Source organism: Musca autumnalis, unplaced genomic scaffold (genome assembly GCF_047663935.1).
Source record: "Musca autumnalis isolate F117 unplaced genomic scaffold, ASM4766393v1 scaffold_3, whole genome shotgun sequence".
Taxonomy (NCBI): Eukaryota; Metazoa; Arthropoda; class Insecta; order Diptera; family Muscidae; genus Musca; species Musca autumnalis.
In genome coordinates this window covers 10,115,993-10,142,027 of record NW_027411866.1, presented here as the reverse complement: position 1 = coordinate 10,142,027, position 26,035 = coordinate 10,115,993, and the positions used below count along the sequence as shown (strand labels likewise).

The 26,035-nt window shown below is 35.5% G+C and overlaps 3 protein-coding genes across 3 annotated transcripts in view; 1 reads left to right on the top strand and 2 right to left on the bottom strand.

Annotated features, from left to right (window-relative positions):
- Nucleotides 1–8,836, top strand: part of mbo (Nuclear pore complex protein Nup88) — a 150,937-nt gene extending 142,101 nt beyond the window's left edge. The window contains exons 6-12 of the mRNA XM_073972157.1: nt 3–171; nt 2,880–3,019; nt 3,092–3,195; nt 3,298–3,910; nt 4,104–4,263; nt 4,348–4,436; nt 8,689–8,836. Coding sequence (XP_073828258.1) covers nt 3–171; nt 2,880–3,019; nt 3,092–3,195; nt 3,298–3,910; nt 4,104–4,263; nt 4,348–4,436; nt 8,689–8,752 — 1,339 coding nt within the window. The 3' untranslated portion in view covers nt 8,753–8,836. The remainder of the gene's footprint in view (nt 1–2; nt 172–2,879; nt 3,020–3,091; nt 3,196–3,297; nt 3,911–4,103; nt 4,264–4,347; nt 4,437–8,688) is intronic.
- Nucleotides 5,423–7,157, bottom strand: LOC141397634 (uncharacterized). The gene is made up of 2 exons (XM_073974186.1): nt 6,127–7,157; nt 5,423–6,076 (listed from the first exon to the last, which is right to left on the bottom strand). Exons 1-2 carry the CDS (start codon nt 6,164–6,166, stop codon nt 5,478–5,480), a joined length of 639 nt encoding a protein of 212 aa, XP_073830287.1. The 5' UTR covers nt 6,167–7,157; the 3' UTR covers nt 5,423–5,477.
- A 6-nt stretch (nt 8,837–8,842) lies between the features above and the next one.
- On the bottom strand, nt 8,843–21,912 carry CBP (sarcoplasmic calcium-binding protein). The gene is made up of 4 exons (XM_073972158.1): nt 21,179–21,912; nt 12,242–12,481; nt 10,732–11,040; nt 8,843–9,405 (listed from the first exon to the last, which is right to left on the bottom strand). Exons 1-4 carry the CDS (start codon nt 21,293–21,295, stop codon nt 9,175–9,177), a joined length of 897 nt encoding a protein of 298 aa, XP_073828259.1. The 5' UTR covers nt 21,296–21,912; the 3' UTR covers nt 8,843–9,174.
- Nucleotides 21,913–26,035: the final 4,123 nt, after the last annotated feature.

Here is a 26,035-nt window from a genome sequence, read left to right as displayed (position 1 = left end):
AGACCCCGCTTACAAGGTCCTATCACCATTACACCCTCCACAGTGGACAACTATGGTTTGGATTCTTGTTCAATTTTGGTCATACCTTCATTGCCACCCACATTGGTTATTGCTGAAACAAATGGTAAACTACATCATGCCTTGTTTTTGGAAGCTGAAAATGCCGAGGATGTAAGTAGAGGTCTAAATACCAATCGATTTTAAATCTTATATTAAAATTTTCAGAAGATTTTTTATAGGCTTCCCATAGATAGAAGACCTCTTGTTCGTCCTTGAAGTCCTGTACGAATACCTTTAAAGAAATCCTTATCCAATCTTATGTATATAGGAGATCTTTTAAAAGTCTTCTATAAATAGAGCATATTCTTAAAGTCTTTCAGAATTCGATCATTGGACAGAGGACCGTATAGGAGACACACAGAGAACCGTAAAGAAGACTTTATAAAGTTATTCCATGGATGGTCTTCTACTGACAGAAGACATTTCAAAAGTGCCCTACAGCAGAAGGCTTTATAAAGATCTTCTTTGAGGAGGATATCTTAAAAAGGTCTTCTTTTGATAGAAGATCATAGGAGACACACAGAGAACCGTAAAGAAGACTTTATAAAGTTATTCCGTGGATGGTCTTCTACTGACAGAAGACATTTCAAAAGTGCCCTACAGCAGAAGGCTTTATAAAGATCTTCTTTAAGCAGGAAATCTTAAAAATGTCTTCTTTTGACAGAAGATCATAAAAAGGTCTTCTGTAGTAGACATTCTAAAGCAACCGCTGATACAACCATTGACTTGTTAAATATCGCAACCTACAGAAAATTCGGGACAAACTGTTGCATAGTTTCTTCTCACTAATCTTCTTCCTCACCGAGTCATTCAGAACAGAAGGATGGACCGGTTTTGGCAGTGTCCTCTTATTCGCGGGAAGCTGCTGTTCTCCTGACGACCACATCCTCCTCACGACAACTAGTCGTGTTTCAACCAACCCGGTCGACTGTGGACTAGCATGTACGAACATGTACACACTGAGGTGGCAGCTGCTGGCCGGAACATTGGTTTTGTGTTGTTCCGGGTCAATCCGGTACGAAAGAACCCGCTGCCGTGGGATTGTAGGCCCGGCCCATTCAGGGAGATCAGGAAGGATATCCATGCTCTAGAGGGAGAGGTCCAACGATACAGGAGAGAACCCCTAGATCAACAAGCATATCAAGCAGGATTGAATAGCATTCACACGGACGCAGTTGCCAAGGCCTTAAGCAATTATAGTGTGAATAAAGTACTCGGAGTACATCCTCCATCTATCGCAGCTGAGGAGCGTCAGCTGCCACGACAAACTAGAGTACGCTCGGGATATTGCAGTCGCCTAAATTCTTATTGGGCGGAAATCGATCGCGCCGCACGACACACAACACCTTTTTAACTGCGCCGCCAAACCTACCCATCTAACTCCAGTGGATCTATGGCTACATCCCATCGAAGCAGCCACTTTTCTTGAACTGGAGATAGACCCAGAGCCAGATTGAACAGAGGAACGAACAAATAAACATAACAAAAACAATGTTACAACAACAACAACTGTGGACTAGCGGTCTTGGAATTAGTCAACGTTGTCTCTGACCCATCATAGTTACGCCTTCTCGCGTTTCCACCGTTATTCTTGGATGGGATTGTGAAAGTTAAGCAGCTGTGGAGTTCAACGAAACCGCGTGAGAGAATTATGGTGTGGTCTTCACCTTTTTGGCTTCTTCACAGTCTTCTTGGAAGACTGTGACATGGTCATCTAGGTCTAGGGCTTACCTTTTGCATTGAGTGAAGGATCTAAAGGTTTCAACACCTTCTTAACCATCACGGGTTGAAACTGAGATATCGCTTTTGAATTCGTCTTTAAGGCGGATGACGTAGCCGACAGCCATGACACCTTCAGACTTCCCAGATTGCAGATTTGCCACAGCCGTTCTGGCACCAGAACAGGAGGATCCCACAGTTTCAACCTTCATAAGGGTTTCGACAGCGATCCATCCTGCATTTGAAGTAAGAATTTCGCAAATAGGAAATTCCCTCTTCGCAGATAGTCCTTTTCAAACTTCTCAAACTTAAAGTAATTTTTGGATCCTTTTCAACGCACCGACTACTGTAAGATACTACCCTTCGGTACGATTTTTTGTTCACTGCTTATTTTGCTTTGACATTTTTGGAGGTCAAAGTTACCGGCAAACCATCCATCTTTTTGATGGATGATTTTGTGTTACTAATTTCGGCAGGGACCTGGCAACTAAAGCTGTTAGTCGTTGAGGCTCCCATGGGTCACCTATGCTCCGTTCAAATACAGTTGGTACCCTACTGAAAACTCCTGCGCCAAATTCCACTCAAAATTTGGGAATTGTCACAGGTTTTTCCGCAGTTGATAAAAAGGGCTAATGTTCTTCTCATTGTTTCGAGTTCACAAAATTCTTTGCGCACAACAGCAACCCATTAGGAAACAGTGGCTCACAGGCAAATATGTATGTCGTAATTCCCTTTTATGGGGGACAACGTTATGCACTTGCTAGCATTCCCATTTTGTCGCAAAAAATTCAGAAACGCATTCTAAAAAGTGGAACTTCCCTCTCTATCTGTTTTTATTTTTATATAACTTACTTTTATATATAATAATATACCCTCAAAAATTATTCAAATGTTACTGCTAATGAAAAGTGGTGAAAAACAGACCCACATCTTTCAAACTAATATGTAAAAAGACTTTTTGACCTATGAGAATGTTATCTTTTGTTCATTTTAATATTTTGTGTAAAACGTGTCTGTGTTTATAGTCTCCCTTAAAACATAACCTCAAACCTTTTCTTTAACCATTTCTTGTCTATAATGATTTTCTTTACTACTTACAGTCCTTCAATGAAGTTGATGATAGTCTCATTATACACCCCTGTGAGTGGACCGTGCATGTTTTGGAAACTGTGGAATTGGAATTGGGTCTTCCCAAAGATGATGTCAACCAACCTTATTTTTGTCCCATACATCTTAAGAGGTAAGATCGAAATATATAAGAAGATGCTCTATAAACATTTAATCCGAAATTCCTTTTATTTTTCCTTTACAGAGATTTTATCAATGAGCTGCGTTATTTCGCCTATCACAATACCGGCTTGCATGTCATAACTGTAAACTTTATCGGAGAATTACAAAGATTTTTGGAAAGTGAAGGTATGTCATATTTGTAAGCATTTGTATACATATTTAATTTTAATATTAATATATTTAATTTTAATTATAAAATTTGTTTTTTTTTCTCTCTTCTTCTTCCAGTTGATAGTGACATCACCTCCCTCTCCACACCATCACATGCTGAATATCTCGTTTGCACCAAAATCGATACGGGTGATAATGTAAATGCCGTTTTGGGCTTTGTTCTTTTACAAATGCCATCCTGCATAGTTTTACTCCTTGCCAGTGGTCAAGTTATTACCCTAAAACTTGTCATTGATGCAAAGCTTCTATCAGATTCGCAATCGAAATCTAAAGATGATACAGCACAACAAAAACTTGATGATCCAAATCAAAATCAATTAGACCAACTACTTCTTGGCCCCTCATTTGTTGATCACATTCGTAATATATTAAAACGTAGTGTTACACAACCCATACTCTCACTCGATAAGTCTACAAATCCTTCACCACAAGAATGCTATGAACTTTTAACGCAGGCCATTGAAGTATTGCGTAGTCAGTATTTAAAACGTCACGAACTGGTTAAGGCCGAATTTGCCAAACGTATTCACACCATAAAATTGTGTCGCGAACAGCAGAAGCAGGATATTGCCGATTTGGAAAGTGAACGTGAAGAAATTAGAGATAAGGCGCATAAATTAGCTGAACGTTTTGAGGAACTCAGTGATAAACAGGAGGTCTTAACGAAAATGTGAGTATCTTTTATCAGGATTTCTCAGTTCGTAAATAGACTAATAAGGTTATAACAAGTACAACGATACGGGATTGATCTCCGTTCATTTAGAATTACTTATGTATATGAGGTGATCAATTATCAATCCTTTTTCTGTTGTAACGCAATCTTTCATTTTGAATTAAAACGGTGTATCTGTCTCTCCCTTTAGCTGCCAAGATCTTATGCGCCAGGCCAACACCTGCTTGCCGAGCAACTCTTTGGCTGAAAAGGAATTTGCCCAGGAGGTAGAACGCATCAACAAGCTAACCAAAAATATGACCAATGCCCTGCAGAAGTGTAAAGAATCCATCAATAAACAGAGTTATCATGTAAGTTTGTTTTTAAATGGTTTTTTGTTTTGTATAAACAAATATTAGAACCTATTAATTTTGCAATATAACCCTACTTTTCAGATTGCTAAATATCAGGAAAATTCCAAAAAGAAAACCTTTGAATTGCCCGAGACACAGGAGAGAACAATTAAGGAGATATTATTGCAAATGTAAGTAACTACATCAATTTTTGTAAATATGTGGATTTAAGGTTATGTTAGGTTAGGTTGAAAAATGCATTCCTTTGGAACGTTTTGGGAGAATAAGTCAAAAAGACAACTTACTTTTTGGTGTGGATGCATTCTCACGTACACTTTAGTGCTGTCGGCATATATCGTCAGTTCATGGAACTAAAATATGTATAAGAAATTATTTTGTTTAGTTTGGACTTGACCCACTATTCTCTTCTCACTTTTTGTATTAGCAAAGTCAAACACCTTTCTCGTATTTCGAACAGTTTTTTCTTCGGTGTGTTATACGATATTTCAATAAGTCATAGCAGACAACCGAATACAACAAAATTCGGCCGGTTTTGCACACATAACCTTTATGTTAGAGATAGCAATACAATGATACTAAAAAGGGGGGAAGAGGAGGACTACCTTCAGTCTAAAGAACAGAAGTGACTTTGTGGCATGTTCGAAACAACCGAAACTGCATCAATGCTATATTTTTAAAGGAGAAAATTGTCTTATCCTTCAGTCTCTTCCTCGATTTCGCAGAAGCTGCAGTGAGAGTAGGGATGCAGTTCTCAAAGAGGAACTTGTTTAAAATGCAATAAGTTTGTAGAGGAAGAATACAAGCGATGGCTTGACAAAGTCCTCCACTTGTGGGTCAGAAGACTGAGAACTTCACAATGTTATTTCATCACCTATCTCATTTTCCTCAGCATTGCAGTGTTTCGGTGCCCATCAAACAGCCATATCACAAGTTTTAAAACATATTTCATATTTTGAAGAGTTTTAGATTTTAGGGCGAAGGACCATAGCTATTCAAATATACCTCTCTACCTGCAAAATCTGTCAATTCCACTAACAGCTCCGATGCTTTCAACACTGTTTGTTGTTTGTGATTGTCTGTGCCGTCCCAGAAATCCCGTAATGGTATTGAATTGGATATTGAATGCTTTAAGTGTCGAACATGGTTAATGTGGATCGTTGTTGTTGTTGTAACAGTGTTTTATTATTATGTTTGTATGTTCGTTCTCCTGTTCAGTCTGGCTCTGGGTCTATCTCCAGTTCCAGGAAGTTGGCTACTTCGTTGGGATGTAACCACAGATCCACTGGAGTCATATGAGTAGGCTTGGCGGGGCAGTTGAATAGGCGCTTAGTATCGTGCGGGCCCATGCCGCATACTGGGCAGATGTCTTGCACGGTGCGATCGATTCCCGCCCAATAGAAATGTAGGCGACTGCAATATCCTGAGCGTAACTGAGCCAAAACTACTCTGGTTTGTCGTGGCAGCTGACGCTCTTCAGCTGCGATAAATGGGGGATGTGCTCCGATGACTGCATTCACACAATAATTGCTTATGGTCTTAGCAACTGTGTCCGTGTGAATGCTGTTCAAACCTGTCTGATATGCCTGTTGATCTAGAGGTTCTCTCCTATATTGTTGGACCGTCGTCTCTAGAGCATGAATATCCTTCTTGATATGCCTGTGTGTATCGGTGGCCAGCAGATGGTGATTGGGATGGCTCTCACGGTAACACCCGAGCAAGTACTGCAACGATAGCATCTCATTATGTTGCCGTACTGGAAGAATCTTTGTCTCCTCATGTAGATGGTCCACTGTAGATTTGAGGAGGCACCCTGTTGCTGTTCTCAGGGCGGCGTTCTGACAAATTTGAATCTTATCCCACTGCGTGTCACATATATTCGGGGACCAAACTGGCGCCGCATAGCTTACCACAGACCGACCTATCGCTTTATACGTGGTCAACAAGGTTTCTTTATCTGCACCCCAATTGCTGCCGGCTAGGGACTTGAGGACCTTGTTCCTACATTTCTGTTTATCGCAGATAGCTGTGGCATGCGCGGACGACGTGAAAGTGGTGTCGAATGTGATCCATAGAATTTTGGGGCAATTTGTGGTCGGAATTCTGTTACCATCGACCCTGATATTCAACTCTCTTCTATACTGCGCCGTCCATGTGTTCAACAGAGTGGCCGTTGATTTAGTGGCGGATATCTGCATATTCCTCGCGTGGAAAAAGGTGGTAAGATCGGTTAAATAGGAGTTCAGTCTCTCACAGATGTCATCAGGGTAGGTACCTGACGCCAGGATCGTGCAATCATCCGCATACGTTACGATCTCAATGCCGTCTGGAGGGGGCGGAATACAGGAAAGGTAGAGGTTAAACAGTTCCGGAGATATCACCCCTCCTTGGGGAACTCCCTGTTTCACTCTACGGGGCTTGGATTTCTTGTTCCTGAATTCCACATATGACTGGCGACCACACATATAGTTGATTATCCAACGTTTCAGACTTGGCCGGGGGGTTGTCTGCTCTATGTCCTCGAACAGCGTGGAGTGCTTGACAGTATCAAAGGTTTTTGATAAGTCAAGCTCCACCATCACTGTTCTATCACACGGCCGCTCCTGGTTGAGTCCTCGACAAATATGTGTGGAGATGGCGTGCAGCGCTGTTGTCGTGCTGTGCTGCTTACGGAATCCATGCTGATGATCGACAACTCGATAGCTATTTCTAATGCTGGGGAGGACTAAGGCCTCGAGGGTCTTCGCTACAGGTGACAAAAGCGAAATCGGCCTGTACGATTCACCTTTGCTGGCATCCTTGTCTGGCTTCAGTAGCGGGACCACCCTGCCCATTTTCCAGACTTCGGGAACAATAAGGGTGGCTAGCGACAGATTGGGAACTTTAGTGAGATACTCCACTCCCGGCTCATCTAGCTGTTTCAACATTACCATGGAAATTCCGTCAGGGCCAACGCTTTGGATGATTTAGCGTTCCTGATGGCATTCGCAACATCATCCATTGTAAACTGTGGTGGTTCATCCTCTGCAGGAAGAGATCTAATGCGACGTAACACTCTTCTCTTCGCCCTGTCACTCTCGGGGTGCTCGACAAACAGTCGATTGAAGTAACTTGCACACCTCTTCGGGTCAGTCAACGTAACGTCGCCAAACGTGACTGAGGTCCTGTCATCCCTCCTTCCGGGGTTCGAGAGTGACTTAACCGTTGTCCACAATTTGCTTATACCAGCTCCAATGTTGCAACTCTTCAGATGATTTAACCACTTGTTCCGCTTATGTTCGCCGACCAGCCTGTTAACTTCCAGTGTCAGCTGCCTGACTCTGGAGTCGTCGGTGTTGGTTCGACGATGCTCATTTGCTAATCCCGTCGCCTCTGCTGGGAAATTTGGTCTTAATTCGGGTATGCGACCAGTAGGTATATGGCGAGCGGCTGCAGCATTGATGATGTCTCGGAACGTCCTTTTCGCTACCCGAACATCAGAAGGATTGGGCAATTCTCTGAAGCGGTGATTGGTGAACTCTCTGAAACTCGGCCAATCAGCTTTCCCATGATTGACGAATGTGCGGCGTTCAGAGGTGATGAAAGTGCAATGGAGTGACATCCTAGATGTCAAGGTTTAATTGCCGGATGTGTCGAGGGAATGAATTGGGATGCGTAGGCTGATGACATGTCAGTAGGAACAATCGTGTGAGCAACACGTTATGTTACTGCATTGAAAGTATACTTGCCTCCTGATGCACATTCGTCATCTGGACACACCCGGTTGCTGTGCGAACGACATCATTTTGAGAAGATTGCAACAAACTCCACTATGTATCACTTACAAATTATTTCCAAACTAGGGATGCGTAATTTAGGACATGTCGACTGTAAAAGCTACCAACAGCACATTTTTGTCCTTGTCTCACGCTGCGGCGAGATGGCTTGAAGCACTATATTTCGTTTTTGGACCTTCGCTTGGGAGTAAGGAGGACATTGAAGGTGACACCCATTATCTTCGGGGTTTTTTACAGTTGAAATCGTCAAGTCTCCGATCTTTATCAAATGCAGTCAGTTCAGTTTTAATGTCAATAGATCTCCGTTATTCTTTCAGATTTACAAAATCATTGTTCTTTGGCGGTGTAACCGTTCATTTGTCAATATCTCATTAACCACAAATATTTTCCTTTCGGGTGTTTTTAAATTATGCCAAAATCCCCTACAATAATTCATGGTGTTGAGAGGGGTGTTTAAATTTGGGTGATCATCGACCCTTTTATAGCTTTGTTTAAAAACGTTTCCAAGTCATGGTAAAATCTCTTTGATCCCTTAAAAAAAAGAAAATATTTGTAATAAAATTTTACCCAATCTGTGTCTAAAATATTTTACAATAAAATATCACCACAATTTTCGTTATATGTGTATTAATTTTATTTTTCTTTACAGGACTGCCGAAATTGATGGCCAAATAAAAGAAGTCAAACGCATTTCAAAAATTGTGGGCATATAAAATAATAATTCACCTCTCCCCTTTTCTCTTTGTTTCCCAAATTTTTAATTAATAAAAACCTTATTTAATAAATAAAACACCAAACAATACTTTTTCTTCTTTTTCTTCTTCTTCTTTTTAGCTTTTTTACGAAGTTTATTATATTTTCTTATATGACTAACAATTAAGGGTTTTAATTCTTGACGCTTATGCTTACGCCACGATATAGACAATAATATTAGAGAGTTAACATAAAAAAATAATCTAAAAAAATAATTTTCATCAGTTTCGAATTGTTGTCTGTCCCAATAGAAATGATCACGGAAATTATCATAGACAGCATTCATGCATAAATAAGTGAGGATGGTGGCACAACGCTGTACATCCAACCATTTACCACGGGCCAACAAATATAATATAGCCTCGTGGGCATAATCTGCAAGTCAATGATCTATCAATGGGCCCCAGAACATTTTTGAGATCTTTGTTTCGTCTTCGGTTAAGAAGAATTGACGACCCAAATGGACAAATTCTTTCAACGATAGTTGGCCATCGCCGTTTCTATCTATCACAGCAAATGAAATGGCGGCATCTTCATTGGAGAGCCCCAAACAACGGAAGAATAGCTTGTATTGATCCAAATCCAAATAACCGGAATGATCGTAATCCACAGCCTGGAAGGAAAAGAGGAAAATAAAGAGAATTTAGATTGAATTTTGTAAACATTAAAAAAGTAATAAATCTAATTTTCAACATAACCAACAAAATATATTTTTTAATTTATGCCAGTTCTTTTTATTAATTTATTATTGTTTTCAATTTGTAATTACTATTTTCCAAATTATTCCAAATTATTATTTTAAAATTTATAATTAATTTACTAAAAATCACTCTATTCAGTTTGAGGTTATGTGGAAAATTAATTTCATTATTCAATCTAACCTAAAAAATATGTCTCCTAAAAATATGTTAAATTATTCAATTGTTAATTAATTTAGAATCAATATTAATTATTTTTTATTCATTAAAGTGAAAAAATGTATGTATTTAGTTTGATGTTATGCTAAACAATTAATTTAATTTTTCAACCTAACCTCAAAATTTTTTCTAATTCTTCAATTGATTATTATTTTTAATTCAGCAATATTATTTTTTAATTTATTATAATGAAATTATTTATTTCAATTACTGTATTTAATTCGAGGTTATGTTGAAAATTAATTTCATTATTCAATATAACCTCAAAAATATGTCTCCTAAAATTATGTTAAGTTATTCAATTGTTAATTCAATACAGATTATTTTTTATTTATTTAAATGAAATTGTGTATATATTTTGAGGTTATATTAAAAATTAATTTTATTTTTCAATATAACCTCAAACAAATTTTTACTATAATTATCTGCAATTCTTTAATTTATACTCACTATTAAATTTTTTTAATTTATTATAACAAAATTTTATCATTTTTTAATCTATAGTTAACAAGAAATCTGTATTTAAGTTGAGGTTACTTTAAAAATTGGTTTTATTTTTCAACATAACCTCAAAATTATTTCTAATTCTTCAATTGATTATTATTTTTAATTCATCAGTATTATTTTTTTTAAAATTATTATAATGAAATTATGTATTTTAGTGACTATATTCAATTTGAGGTTATGTTGAATATTAATTGCATTATTCAATCTAACCTCAAAAATATGTCTCCTAAAATTATGTTAAGTTATTCAATTGTTAATTCAATACAGATTATTTTTTATTTATTTAAATGAAATTGTGTATATATTTTGAGGTTATATTATAAATTAATTTTATTTTTCAATATAGCCTCAAACAAATTTTTACTAAAATTATCTACAATTCTTTGATTATTAATCACTATAAATTTTTTTTAATTTATTTTATAATTTTATAGTTTAAGTTGAGGTTACTTTAACATTGGTTTTATTTTTCAACCTAACCTAAAAAACATGTCTGCATTTACTCCACAACTTACCTTAAACAAATATGGTAAAAATCTACCCATCGATTTGAACATTTTCTCATCATTCAAGCGATGATGAAGATCTGTCAAAAATTGTTCGGCATTAACCAAATTATATGGGCTAATTTCACCGAATTGCTCAATCCAGGTTTCTTCCATAACCTTTAAGAATTCGGCAGAGAGTTCTTCGTTTAAATGACCCAAATCGGTAAAGCGTTTATGGAACAATTTGAAATCATCAAAAGAGATAACACCATCACGATTGACATCCAAAATGCGATGCAAAGTACGCATTTTACGGCGCCAGAATTCGGTATCACCCTGTAGTAGTGGAAACAAAGAAGAAAAGGAAAACAATGAAGATTTTAAGTAAGTATTAGAAATTTTACTGTGATTTCTCTTTACACTGTCAGCCTACTTCCAAAAACGTGTTAACTCAAAGGCTATTGACTCCTACACTGTACTGTGATGGAATATTAAAGAATGTTTTGTAAAAAGCCAATCCCACCCACCTAATTAGGAATGCAAGTCATAAAATTGTAATTTGCTGTTGTCCGAAAATGTTGTAATTACAACAACCATAACGATTATGCAATGTGAAATTACTATAACAACACGCGTTATAAGAAATGTGGTATTCCGGAAAGGTTTTCTCAAAAAGTAAATGTATACAGGTCTTCTATAAAAAGGTCTTCTTGTAGAAGTTTTTTTATAAAAAATTTATACGAACATTTTAAAAAATGCCTTCTACAATATCCCAAGATAATTTTTCACATCTGTATGCCTTCTACAAGAAGTCTGCATATAGGTAAACTATACGAAATTTGCTACTAACCTTCCATAAGAATGCTGTATAAATGTTTGCAATTTTATTAACATCTTCTTAAGGTTTTTCTAGGTCCCATATAATGCATAGACTAACAAAAGAATAGACTGAGAAATACTCTCACCTAAATTCTCTCACTCAATGAGAATTGAGTCAGATTACAGGATACTCAATTTTTAAAATGGCAATAATTATGCATTTTTAAACTATTTATGATGGTAAAAGACAATATGTGGGTAATATTGGCCGGATCTACATCCTCAAATAAAAAAAATCAACAAAATCTTGCAATTTACCCAAAAACAAAATGCAATTGAGTGAACACACAGCATATTGGTTGTAGGAGCGACACCTACAACAAACAAGCACACTACAATTTTCTCTGTCTATACGATTCATTAGTCTATGATATAATGTTTATTATTACAAGAGCTTCAAAAGATTAATTTTACAAAATTTTCTGAATGGTCTTCTGTACAAAAAAATAAGGTTCTTGTCTCCATTAAAATCCTCTGAAGAAAATATCCAATACTTTGTTCAATAACAAGTTTCGATTTTCAAGGATAAAGTCCATTCAACCTAATAAAATCCCTCCTCCTTTGTTCTTTTATAGAAAACATAACTTCAGCAACTCTAGCCTTGTGTCTTTTATAATCCCTCCCCCTCCACTTTGTTTTATCAAGCCCCTCAACTTACCTTTTGACTGTATTTCTTGTGTAAAGTTTTCCTCTTGCGTTCATACTCATCATCTGAATCCGAATCACTGTCACTTTCTTCATCTTGTTGACGTTTTAAATTTTTCAAGTTTTTATTATAGAGGCCAGTGCTGGGTGGTGCAACGGTACTGTTTGGTGGTACGGGTGTTTGTAAATACTGTGGTGTTTGGCGTATTAAAGCTTGACTTGATGTTGAAATTGTGCGTGTTGTACGGCTGGGCTGTAATGAACACGAGAAGAGGGAGAGAAAAATGAAAACAATAAATATTGGGAAGTGAAGAAATCTTTTTGGAAAAACAAAAGGTGAGCACGGAATCTTGTTCATTTAAGAAATTAAGTAAGACTAATGGTATTTATTTAAGCTATACATGTGACTCGCTGGAGTTGGGTAAGTATTTGTTGTTTAAGTTGAGTTTCTTTGGGTGAGTTTTAATTTTGAAAATGTTTTTTGTTTATTTTTTAGGTTATGTGTGTGTCACAATATTTGAGGATATGTATGTGGTAATCTAATTAGAAGTAAAGATAACTAAACGGTACCCAGCAAAATGTTCGATGCCAAAGATGACATTCAATCATGGGTGCAAGTGATCTAGCATGTCATCTTTTTAGCATCTTCATCGATGAATTTTATATGAGCGTGGACCCCAAAAGATGACGTTCTTTTCTGGATCCTAAGCATGTCATTTTAACCAATGCGTTGACATGTCATTTCCACCAATGCTTTGGCATGTCATTTCCACCAATGATTTGACATGTCATTTTCACCAACCCCTTGGCATGAAATTTTCATGTCTTGTTTGGAAAATGGAAATGCTGTATTGAAATATGGTTTTCATGAAAAACAAAACTCTTTATTAATTCAAACGAATTCATGAAATAGCTACAATTAATTTAACAGTTTAGTTTTTCAAAAGTTTACATCCAAAATTGCAATGTAATCACCACCGCTGCAACGCAAAAGTTTACTTCCTTCGTTCTCCGCAACTGATTATCTTTCATCTTACAAAAGGTTTTTTTCAATTATCTTCCCATCACCAGTTCAGATTTCGACATGGACTCCAAATGCACTCCTTTAAGTATTCTTATTTCGTAAATTACTTTTATTTTATAATTTTGTTATTTTATAACAACATTTTGGTAATTTATACTCTTTGGTTTAGTGACGGAAATATGTAGGGATCTACAACCCGGCTTGCTTTAGGGATCTCTAAGAACAAAATGTAACGAACGGGGAGGAGAGACTTTTTATGGAAAATACCATTTATGCTAAATTAATTTATTTTTAATTGTTTCTTTCCAAAAGTAGTTTCTTCTTTATTTTCAGATTCTTGTTCCTTTTCGTTTCGGACTTTTTTTCAAATTCCAAGAAGCGAGATTTGATTGATTTCATTCTATGTCAGATTTAGAACAGACAAGGGAACTTTTAGGATAGCAATGTGTGCAGTCCGATTCTATTTTTAGCTCATATACCTAATACCAATTGTTTAGAAGTTTTAGTTGTTTGATATGCAGGAAATGTAAGACAACATCACGACGACAGTTCTAACAACTTTGGTCTGTTCCAGAAACTGCAAGAATCTACTTATTTTTACTACGATAACAATTTTTCCTTTATGTTATCGGAAAAAATAGTAAAAATTAGTAGATTTTTGCAGTACTGGAACATACCAAAATGAAAATAAACAGGTGTGTAAATAAAAACACAAACATCATCTCTATTGGATCGATGGAATGGGTACAAATGCTGATGAAAAGATCGGATCTTTCACGACTTCCTTTGCATTGGTTCAAATCCTAATGAAAAGATCGGATCTTTCACGACTTCCTTTGAACCAATGCAAAAGATGACATGAAATCACGTCATCGCAAAGAACCCCTTCCGTCAAATTTTGCTGGGTATTGTTTGCTGAATAATTATCATAAATCAATAGATAGACAAATTGTTGACCACTTTGCCAGCAATTTTGGAAAGATGTGTGACATTGACCAGTAAGTTTTATTTGTATATATCAATATTGAAACTAACATTTCTGTCATATTTTTTGTAGCTTGACATTTGTGTTGTATTGTAAATAATAATGACATTTAATGTAGAATGTTTTTTACATTAGAACTAACCTTCTAAAAGAAGTATTGATGGATATTTTGTTACAATTCGAAATCATCAAAAAGAAAATTGAAAAATTAAAATGTATTAGTTACTACCTTATACTGATGTATATTATAGCTATGGATATGATTTGTTCTAAGACTTAAGTCCAAATTTTATGTAGAATATTTTTCTCTTTAGGTCAATTCTCATAAAATCAGGCCATATTCGTAAATCCCATTTTACTGTAATAGCGAATAGTATTTTATGTGTCCAAATTGAAGCTGTTGTTTTTATGTTATATATTATAGCTACAGATTTCTTTTGTTTGGTGACTCATAATGAAATGTGGCGTAGAAGTTTTTCTCCTTTAATGCCAGTATCCTAATATAAAGCATTGTGTTAGATATTGCCTCAATTCTGAAGCAATCAGTTAAATAATGTCAATGTTCAATTAAAACATTGTATTCTGTTTACTCAATTTATAACTCATATTTTCATGACACATATTATTGCTAGAGACTAAATTTGTTCCCTGACTTATGGTGAAATTCAATGTAGAATATTTTTTACTTTGGGACCATGCTTCTAAAATGTAATATTGTGGGAGATTTCCCCACATTTTGAAAATGCCCAAATTCATACGCTAAATTCCTCTTTCATATATCAATTTTGTAAATGTCATTTTATTGGAATATATATTGCTGGAGAAACCATTTGTTCTGTGACCTATAGTGAAATTTAATGAAGAATATTTTCTCCTTTAATACCACTCTCCTAAAATAAAGCCTAGTAGCAAATATCGCCACATTTTGTAAATGCATAAAGAATACATAAAAGTTGAGGTTAGGTTGGGGGATGTTTAGCCACTTATGTGACAAGGCCACTCGGAAACCTTTCGGTCCACTCTGATCGTCTCCTTCTACATAATGGATGATCACAAAAGACCGAAAGATCTCAGAGTTGCCTAGTCACATAAGTGGCAACACATCACCCCCTAACCTAACTTTGTCCAAATTTTAATCGATATTATTATGTAAATAAAGATTTGTGAAAAAATGGGCACATTTTGAAAATGCCCAAAACAATACTATAAAAGTCCATAAACAATTTTTTGTTTATATAACATTTAAATGATAAATATCATAGCTACAGATTTGATATGTGAGGACACTCATAATGGATTTTGTTGAAGAATATTTCTTTAGTCTAACACCTCGAACATGAAGTTTTGTGTAGGATATTGAGATGATTGTGAAGCGCCCATAAAATTGCCATAAATGTTGATATATCAATTTTGATCATGACAATTCCACTAAATATAGCAAAGCTACAAATTTTTTTATTCTCTTTTCTTTTCATAGTTAAATTCGTTGTAAAACATTTTCTCCTTTGACACTACCTAACCAAATTGAAGTATAGTGGAAGCTTTCTGAAGAACTCTTAAAATAAAAAAGTACAAAAATATCCCCAAATAAACACATTTCTTTATGTTCCATAAAATGTAAATTTACAAAACACCGATACTCCCTCTTTATCAATCTGTCTGAGTTTACTTGTAATTTTGAATATAAAATATATTTCATTTGTTTTAGATTAGAACTAAAGTGATCCTTATATGTATGTTAAATTGGCTTACAAGCACGTCTAAAAACCAGGATGTTCAGTTAATAGCGCATGTTGGGAGTGCGTAGCAGACTTTGAAGTACTTTCTCTGCTAGTGTTCAGCTCAAACCTCAAATTCCATATAAGAAATGCAACAGATTATAAAAAATTTGGGTAAATGAATTAAATAAAAAATTAAAATTTCTCAACATTTTGTTAAGGTCGTATAATTGTTCATAATTATTGAATTGATTCTCCTTCATCAACTAGAATTTAGCCTTGAGTACAAAACTGGCTTAAATGTATGCCCACTAGGACATATTGTGATATTTTCCTTTTTTACCTAACCTATAATACCAAATTCTCTGCCTTAAGTAATGGATCTTGTAGTTTCTATAACAGAACTGAAATAAAGTTTTCTTTGTTCTGGGGCAACAGTTAACATATTCTTTACCAAATAAAATCAATAAATTTACGAAAGAGTTGTTTCAACAAAAACAGGTTTTGGATTTAAATACCAATAAATTAGAAAAAAACGTACATTTAAGCCCCTATCTGGCTATCTGGGTGTACTTAAGAAGAGAAATAGAGGTTAAGAAAACAAATAGACAACTCTGATTTAAACGTATGTCCACTAGGGCATGTTACGATATTCTCGTCTCTCCTCATAACCTAACCTATAATACCCAATTCTCCACCTCAAGGTATGGAACTTGCACTTTCTATAACAGAATTGGAATAAAGTTTTACTTGTTTTGGTTTTGGACAGCTGTTAAAATATTCTTTACCAAATGAAATTAAAAAAAAAATTAAAATTTACATAAATTACGAAAATAATTCTTTCAGAAAAAAACAAGTTTTTGGACTTAAATACCAATAAATTAGGAAAACGTGCTATTTGGATGCACTTAAGTAAACAAACATAGGTTTTGCTTTTATTTATTATTATTTCTACTTCTTATATATATTTTTGCGTCGTATTTTGACACAGTTTGAAAAATAACAAAAACTCTAGCAATCGCAAAGAAACTCTTCACTTGGAGTGCGTGTGTGGAAAAATACACGTAACTCAAATTATGCTTTCTGTTCCATGCATACCAAATAACCTTGTCTAAAGAGAATTGTGAAAGAATAATCAATTTCAAAAAGAAGTAGCAGCTTGTTTTTGTATCACAGTTAAAAGAACCTTGGCAGAATCTTATTATCATACAGAATGGGTAATTATGGAGAAGAGGAACACAAATATTAATTTCCTCTTTATGTTGTTTGTTTTCAGCCGATATATGTATATCATGATACACAATTATTGAAAATAGATAAGATTTTTTTCAAAAATTTATCAAGAGAATGAGGCTCAATATTTGGTTGACAAAATAAGTATACAAAACTGAAGATTTATCTCCACAAGAACTTTGAGTAGCATAATGCCAGTAAACAGAATATTTTTGGGAGAAATGTTGTCTTCAGCACTGGAAGAGGTTACTTTTTATTGCAAATACATACCACAAACATGTTCAAAAGAGACAAGGTGAGACTTTTGTCATATCCAAGAGATTTGTTTAATAATATGAGCATAATATGAATCACTAATAACGAATGACATGAGGAACATAGTAAGACCCCATCAGTAATGGAATTCTGCCGTGACATCGATAAAATTAAAACGCAGAATTATGAATGAAATGTAACTATACAAGTTGACAACATTGTGGCCATCGATATTACTTAGCGACAACTTCAATTTGGTCGCTAACTTACTAACATTTTTCGTTAATTACCGAACAACGAACAAAAATAAATTAGAGCATCCCACTACTGAAGAGAAGTTCTACATGGCTGAATGTCAACAAACGTATTTCAACTTTACACAGAGATGTTTAAACATAATTTAAAAAGTGTTGCTGTTCTTTTTTTTAGGGAAATGTATGCTCGGGGATCTAAGGAAACTTAAAATAATAATTGGGATAAGTAATGCATAGTAGAATCGCACATCTCGGGAATTATGAATTCTCCCTTATGAAACGTGCATAGTTGTGTCTAAAAACAAGTGGCATAATACTACGTTTACATTGTACTAGAGCTTTAAATTGTAGATTTCATCATAAAGGATAAAGCAGGTTAATAGCCCGTTTACATCTAAACTGATTTAACAAACAAACTGGACTCCAATTGTGAATTCCATTACGTATACGTGAATGAATAACTCCTCATAAACTATAATATAAACAGCCTATTTCCAGACAAAAGCCTCTAATATAATTCAACCATAGTAGCTATTTTCGGATTGCTGATCACAGCAATGTAGAGCTGATCTCAGCAATTGACATTTTATGAAGAAGAAATAACTCAATACTTTAATAAAATTGGGCCTCGAATGTTTCAAAAAGTTCTTAACAGGATTTAAGTAAAAACAAGTGTCAGTCGGCTTTGCCTACAGATATATACCCTCGGCGAATGTGAAGCGAAACTTTCACCTCCGGAAAGATCGAATGTCTTTAAGGTCTCTTCAGAATGTTGTGGCCGTTTTTGGACATTTGAACTTGCCGACAAAAATGTGGATTAGGAATTAACTGCACTAAGGCACAAATGTTGAACTTTTGTAGTGCCGGTACCCTTAGTGAGGACCGATATGGACCATTTTAGAAGTTAAACTAAATTTTGCCCCATTCAAGTGATATCGTCCTAGCCTTTTAGTGACATTTTTTTTTAATATTGGGGAGAAGTACCGAAAGTTGTGGACCAGTATTGCCAGACGAAATGTTGGATCAAATCGATCGATATGGTGACGTAGGGGTTTTTTACACCTTTCGGGCTGTTTTCCTAAGAAATATGGACTTGCCCCTGAAAAAACCTTTACCGTCGTAATGGAGGTAGCGAATGCAAATAGCTTCAACAAAAATTAAAGTGATTCGAGAGCAGGTCTTAAAGTGAACTTATCCGAAATTTTGTGTGAGAGGTACCAGAAGGAGTAGATAAATATAGTCCATATTCGAACCTGATCTATATTTGGTAGATATATTAGGATGTGCAAAGTATGGATTACATCGGTCACTCCCTTCAAGAGTTGTCGCGCGCAAAATTTTTCCGAACATTTTTGAAGTTTTGTGGGGGAGGTACCTAAAGGAGTGGACCGATATAGCCCATCTTCGAATTTAAACTATGTTTTCATAAAATATTGCGAAGGACAAATTTTGGACCGAATCGACAGATCGGTTCGAGAGTTATCTTGCGCTCCAACCACTACACAAGGTGTCATAGGGGCTTTTTGCACCTTTCCGGCCATTTTCTCAGGACGTGCCCCTGATAAAACTTGTACCGTCGTATGGGGGGAAGTGAATACAAGTTGTTGCAACAAAAATCAAAGCGATTCGATAACAGGTCCTAAACTGAACTTATCCGAAATTTTGTGTGGGAGGTACCCGAAGGAGTGGGCCGATTGAGTCCATAATGGAACCTCATCTAAGTCTGGTAGAAGTTCACGATGTGCAAAATATGGACCAAACTCCCATCAAGAGTTATCGTGCCCACAAATTTTCCGAACATTTTAGAAAATTTGTGGGGGAGGTACCGGAAGGAGCGGACCAATATAGCTCATCTTCGAACTTAAACTAAGTTTGGACAAAATATTACGAAAGCCAAAGTTTGAACCGAATCGGTTAATCCGTTCGAGAGTTATCGTGCGCACCAGCCAGACGGACGGACATTGCTAAATCAACTCCAAATTGTCTGAAACACATTTCGTCCAAACATACTTGGGGTCTAAAACCTTTATTTCGATGAGGCACATTTTACCCGTATGAAACTGTATATACCCTTTCTAGCCTAAAGGCTTATACCCTCAGCCTTCACTTCAATAAAATTGGGTCTCGAATGTTCCAAAAAGTTCTTAAAGGATTTAAGTTAAAAATAATTTAAGTTAAAAATATTGTAATAGAATATTATTTGAAATAAAGAACATTCTTTACCCGAAGAGCAGATATAATCATAAAGACTCAAATCTCGACCGAACTACATGTGGCAGAAACATATTATCGATTCGAATGGAGTCCCTAAACTAGATTTGTTCCTTAATATAAAGGAGGTGTGAGTTTCCCGCAGAAGATATGTAATTGTTACTCATTGCAAATTTGCTACTCATTTCCGACCAAAGAAATGTAAACCGTTGTTATCAGCAGAACAAGGACTAACTATGGTAAAAAATTTATATCAATTGAAGTGGAAGCCCTAAACGGGATTTGTTTTTATCCTTCTTCTCTATATTCAATTGTAGTGTGAGCTAAATAGTGGACCGTATAACTACCTAAAGTGTAATAGAAATCCTCAATATACAATTATCGTGTGATTTATATTAGATCTGCTCCTATTACTTGCAAGAATCATAAAATTTTACAACTTTTTGCTCGAAAAACGTTCCCTAACTTCAAAAAGCCTACAATCATTATGAGAACAGTTAACAATTTTAAATGCTTTTGCAACTTTTATAATTTTGAAAAATAAAGAAACAGACCAATTATGAGCTTCATGTTTTACATATAATACAATACAGCTGTCCATTCGTTGGTTTCGTAATTTTCTCTGTACATACAGTTAGTCAACTAATGTATTGCAAAAACATTGTAACAAATTACATATTGATTGTTCATTTAAGGCAACAAATTATATAAAAACTATACGGTTTTTTGTGCAAATCACTGCTATTGGTCCTCAAACCAATATTCCGTCAAAATATACAAAGTTGATTTACTTTGCCGTAATGAACAATTAATATGCAATTTGTTACAATTTTGATGTTTGCAATACATTAGTTGACAAAGTAAAGTAAGTATGTAAGTACATACATGTATGAAAGCATGTATTTTTACATTCTCCTTTTATTATGTATGCATTTTCCTAACTCATGGCACAATCATACAGGTATCCGCATCAGCCCAGCTGATGTACTGTGAGCTGTCAAAAAAGTTGTTGTAATTGAAAACACAAAATTAAAAAACAAAAATTTAAACGAAAAATTGTGAATTTTTGTCGGATTTTTGTAATAATGTGTTTATTAATAACTCCCTAACAAAATTTTGTTGAAACAATTCTGTGAATCGCTTTATTTTTGGAAAACATTTTTGACATTTCACAGTACTGAACTCGTTTTTGTTGTAGTTGTCGGCTGATGCATCTACCTGTTAATTGTACCATGTCCTAACTAAAGAAATAGCAACAACAATAACTTACATGCATTTCAATATCCACATAACCATTTAGCATAGAAATTGCACCGACAGCCATATTGCGTTCCAGTAGCTCTCTGGAAGTGCGCAAGAGGCCACGACTAATCAATGAGAAAGCCATGATGATAAGGGCGAGGACGACAAGAAAGAATAAATCCCAAGTAGGAAAAGAAGAGGGAACAAGACACTGTTTTTTTTTTTTTTTATAAACTTTGCACCGTTTTTTACTTTTTTAAAATGTTTCACAGAAATATTATAAAGAACTTGTTTAATTTACACGACGAACACGAGTTGTAAATTGTATGTTTCCTCAATTCCATTTAATTTTGTTTCGCTTGAGAGAGTTTCTTTTTTGCAGTTTTTCTTTTAACCGTTTCTTGTTTTTTTTTTTAAGAAAAATATTTTGAATTTTTAATATTGCGTTACAAGACGTCTGTTTGCCACAACGTTCGAATATGTTTTGATTTCAATGCTGGAATACAGTTTGCCAAGAAAACAAGCTGAGCAGCAGACAGACGTGCAGACCAGCCAGTCCGTCAGTGAGGCAAACAACAACCAACAATGATTACGACGCTTCTTTTTGTTTGTTTGCGCTTTGCAGCAGCGCTGCGGTCCTCCATACATGCACATGATGATTCCTCCTAGGTGGTGTAGCCTCAGTCACACAAAAGCCAGCCATATGAATCTGCTTTGTTGTTGCTATTGTTCCATACAGCTTTCCATTGATCATAATGATGAATGTCGATGATCATCATTATCATTTAGTTTAGTCAAGTGATATATGTATTGTATGTTCCAGTCTATACAAGAAAGACGTAAGGCGAAAGAGAGAGGAAAATTTCAATCGAAACGAAAAACAAAAATAAAAACAACCGGCAAACAAAAACAACAATGCACTCGAAATCTGAACTAAAGAAGTGTATGGCCTAGAATAAAGACCGGCGGACAGACATCACTTGTAATGCAATATGGAATGAACGAAAAAAGAAGGGTACAAAGTCGAAATTCAATGAACCAGGCAGGAGTGGGAGATTGAGTTTTAAATACCCTACAAAGGAATTTAAAAGACTGAGGGATTGGACAGTAAATCTATATATATAAAAATGGTGTAAAAAATGTATAGTAATTAATAAAATGAGAACGGCTAGGCCGATTTCTGTAAAATTTTTTGTCAGTTATTCGTATTTTCGAGGAGAAGGTCTTTACGGAAGAAAATTTTGGAAAATCTGTCTGGAAAAGTCGGAAAATTGGAAAAATCGAAAATTGAGTTTTTGTATGAAATTTTATTCCTTAATAGCGAGACGAAGTTCGCCGGGTCCGCTAGTTTATTATGAAAATTTAGTCAATTACCATTTAAAATATTAATCAACAGTTCACCTTTAGCTCTCGCAGCGAACGGTCAACATCTCTTTTTCGTGCGCTCAACACAAAAGTCTATTTTTCGTATCAGAGTAAAACAAAAAAATCAAAGTTCATTCTCTCTATCATCTTTTATTTTTGTGTACTCGTCATACAAGTTTTTTCTATTACTGCCTGTTAGTGATCGGTACTCGTAATGGAGTCCTCCTCTGGAGGAAACTACTATGCTAGTCTAGACCCAGGGGAACCAAGTTCCGCCTCTCCTAGACGCAAAAAACAAAAAACAAACGCAACCGTCATGCTTGGAAATTCCATGGATTATCCACCTCTTTTGCAAACACGAAACAAGAAGCAGCAATGCCCAAAGTTCGTAATCATGAAGAGCAAAAATATCGATCAACCGTTGAAATCATACAACATTTTCCTTTTATCAAAAGCCATACAAGGCATTTCTTCAGAGCCAACATTAAAAACAATATTCACGAGAGATGGAAATTTGATGTTCCTTACAAAAAACGAATCGCAAGCCCATCGTTTCATCAGGGCAAAAAGTCTACCAGGCCTTTGCCCAATAGAATGTGCACTACATCCTACTTTAAATATTGTCAAAGGTTTTGTATACTGCGATCTGTTAACCAATCTTAGCGAAGAAGAAATTGTAAAAGAAATGAAATCCCAAGGAGTTGTTGGATGCAAGAAGATAACCTCGTTTAAAAATGGCATTGTATCTAATACACCCATGCATATCCTCGATTTTGATCTCTACGAAGTTCCACAGACTGTTGATATTGGCATAATCCCATGCAAAGTGAAGGAATACGTACCAAACCCTTTGCAATGTAAAAACTGTTACAAAATAGGCCACACAAAAAAATTTTGCAAAAACAACACAGCATGTGAAATTTGTTCTTCTGTAATACACGATCCCACACCATGCACTAAGATCCAATGCATCAATTGTAACCACTCTCACCGCTCCACCAACAAACAGTGCCCAGCCATATTACAGAGAAAAGAGATCTTAAAATATAAGATAAAAAATAAATGCTCATTTAAAGAAGCATCCCAACAATCACCAAAGCTCACGAATTTTGAAATACCAATAGAGAAATTAGAGGAAGCAATGGAAGAGCGAAAACTAAAATTAAATGCAATAAACAAAGACAACAACATCTCAACTACCGTTGAGAAAACAACAAAAACACAATCTCCTACTGAAAAAGTCAACAACCAATTAAGAAAAGAAACTGATTCAACAATATGTACAACATCCACCACTAACAATTCATCATCAAACACTCTGCTAAATTCTTTTTTGAAAACCAACAATTCTATCTCCTCTCCCAGCCCCACAACTGAAATTACTAAAACTACCACATCACACACAAATACATCAACATCACCCACAAATACTTCAACATCATCATCACCCGCAAATACATCAACATCACCATCACCCACTCAAAATGAACAAAGCAAAAAATTCACCTCTTCTTTTCTCAGCAACCCAACAACATCATCACTCAATATCTCAAGAGCATCATCTGCAGATACAAAGAACAATACTCTCAAAGAGACACCAGCTAAAATCACTGCAAGAAGGTCTGAAATAGACACACAAGACATTGACATGACAAGTAGCTAATCTGTTATAGTACTTTTGGATTTCTGGATCCGCTCGATTTCAAGTGGCGATTTCATGGCGCATGCGGCAAATGAATCTAATGGATATTTTTTGGCGTATGCGCTATGGAGTTGTCATTTGGAGTCGAGCGGATTTCGTAAGTCTAAACGTACTATTAGATACATTCCATCTCGATTATCAATATGGATAACTTTAAGATTATCCAATGGAATATTAAAGGTTTGATCAATAATTATATTGATCTTCAACATTTAATAAATGATTATAATCCGGATTTTTTATCCATACAAGAAACACATATACCATATAACGGAAATATAATTGCGCCATCCTCATTTGCTTGTTATTCAGCAAATCATCCGGATAACAGAACTGCTAAAGGTGGAATCGCTGTTTTTATTAAAAACCATATACCTCACAAAAAAATTTCCAACAACTCGAAACTCCTGAACATATCAGTTGAGGTTACTCTTAATATAAAATTTACGATTGTTTCGGTATACATCAACCCCAACGAAACATTTTCGATTTCCGACATCTCAGATCTTTTTTGCAATATACGTACACCTATAGTATTCGTCGGCGATGTCAACAGCTGGAACATAATTTGGGGATCAAATACTACTAATCCTCGGGGTAATATTATAGAAAATGCCCTTAACATTCAAAATTTATGTGTGCTCAACGATGGAAAACCCACGCATTTGTCAACATTTGGCACACACACAAATATAGACATTTCGAGCTGCTCTGCATCCCTATTATCATCCGCTAGTAGTCACACACTGGACGACTTATATGGTAGTGACCACTTTCCCACAATTACCAATATCTTGTTGGGTACTTCTTTCATAAGATCAAAGCCATCGATCAAATATAATATAAAAAAGGCGAATTGGGACTCTTTTAAAATTGATGTCGATAAGAAATTGGACACAAAAAATCTTAAAGGTAACCCAAATAAAGTTAATGCGATCTTCACAAAAGCGATTCACGTAGCTTGTAATAAAAACATTCCAATTTCTAAAATTATACCAAGGAAGACCGTCCCTTGGTGGAATAAGGAATTGGACACCCTACGGAAATACAAGATGCGTTGTTATCGGAAATTTAGAAAATCGCCCTCTATGGAGAATTTAAAATTATACAAAAAATCCAATGCCAAATTTAGGTTTGAATCCAAAAAAGCAAAAGCGTTGTGCTTCTACAATTTTACCAAAACCATAAGCCGTGATCTTCCCCTAAATTTTGTGTGGCAAAAAATCAATAGATTATCAAAAAAATGTGAGCACCACTCCTTTACAACCATGGAGTCCAATGGTATACTTATAAATGATCCTGTTGATATTGCTAATCACTTTGGTATTAAGTGGTCAACCGAATCCTCTAACACCAATTTTTCCAGTGATCTTTGTTCCGCCAAATCAAAAATTCCATCAACATTTTCTAATGTCGCTTTAAATAAACAAGCATCTACAATTGAATCAAAAATCGAATTCTCCGAACTTTTATTGGCGATGAAAAAAGTCAAAGGGAACACACCAGGACGGGACAATATATCATACCCAATGTTGCTAAACTTATCCAACAAAGGCAAACAAAAACTGCTCTCCTTTTACAATGATGTTTTCGAAACCGGTATAATTCCTCAAAACAGATTTTTCTGCGTATCGACCCATATCTTTACTGTCTTGCGTTTCAAAACTATTAGAACGCATTATCGCCAATCGGTTATCATGGTTTCTAAGTACACGCAAACTAGTTGCAATTAACCAAGTTGCATATAAATCAAATCAGGGTTGTACAGACGTACTTCTGCACATTGATTCATATGCATCAAAGGCAGTCTCTACAAAA

Coding starts and splice junctions, on each gene's coding strand:
- LOC141397634 (XM_073974186.1), bottom strand. CDS start 6,166: ATGCGGCGCCAGTTTGGTCCCCGAATATATGTGACACGCA. Junction 6,077..6,126: donor CCGAATATATGTGACACGCA/GTGGGATAAGAT, acceptor GAACAGCAACAG/GGTGCCTCCTCAAATCTACA.
- CBP (XM_073972158.1), bottom strand. CDS start 21,295: ATGGCTTTCTCATTGATTAGTCGTGGCCTCTTGCGCACTTCCAGAGAG. Junction 12,482..21,178: donor ATGTGGATATTGAAATGCAT/GTAAGTTATTGT, acceptor TGTTCATTACAG/CCCAGCCGTACAACACGCAC. Junction 11,041..12,241: donor ACAAGAAATACAGTCAAAAG/GTAAGTTGAGGG, acceptor CCACTACTACAG/GGTGATACCGAATTCTGGCG.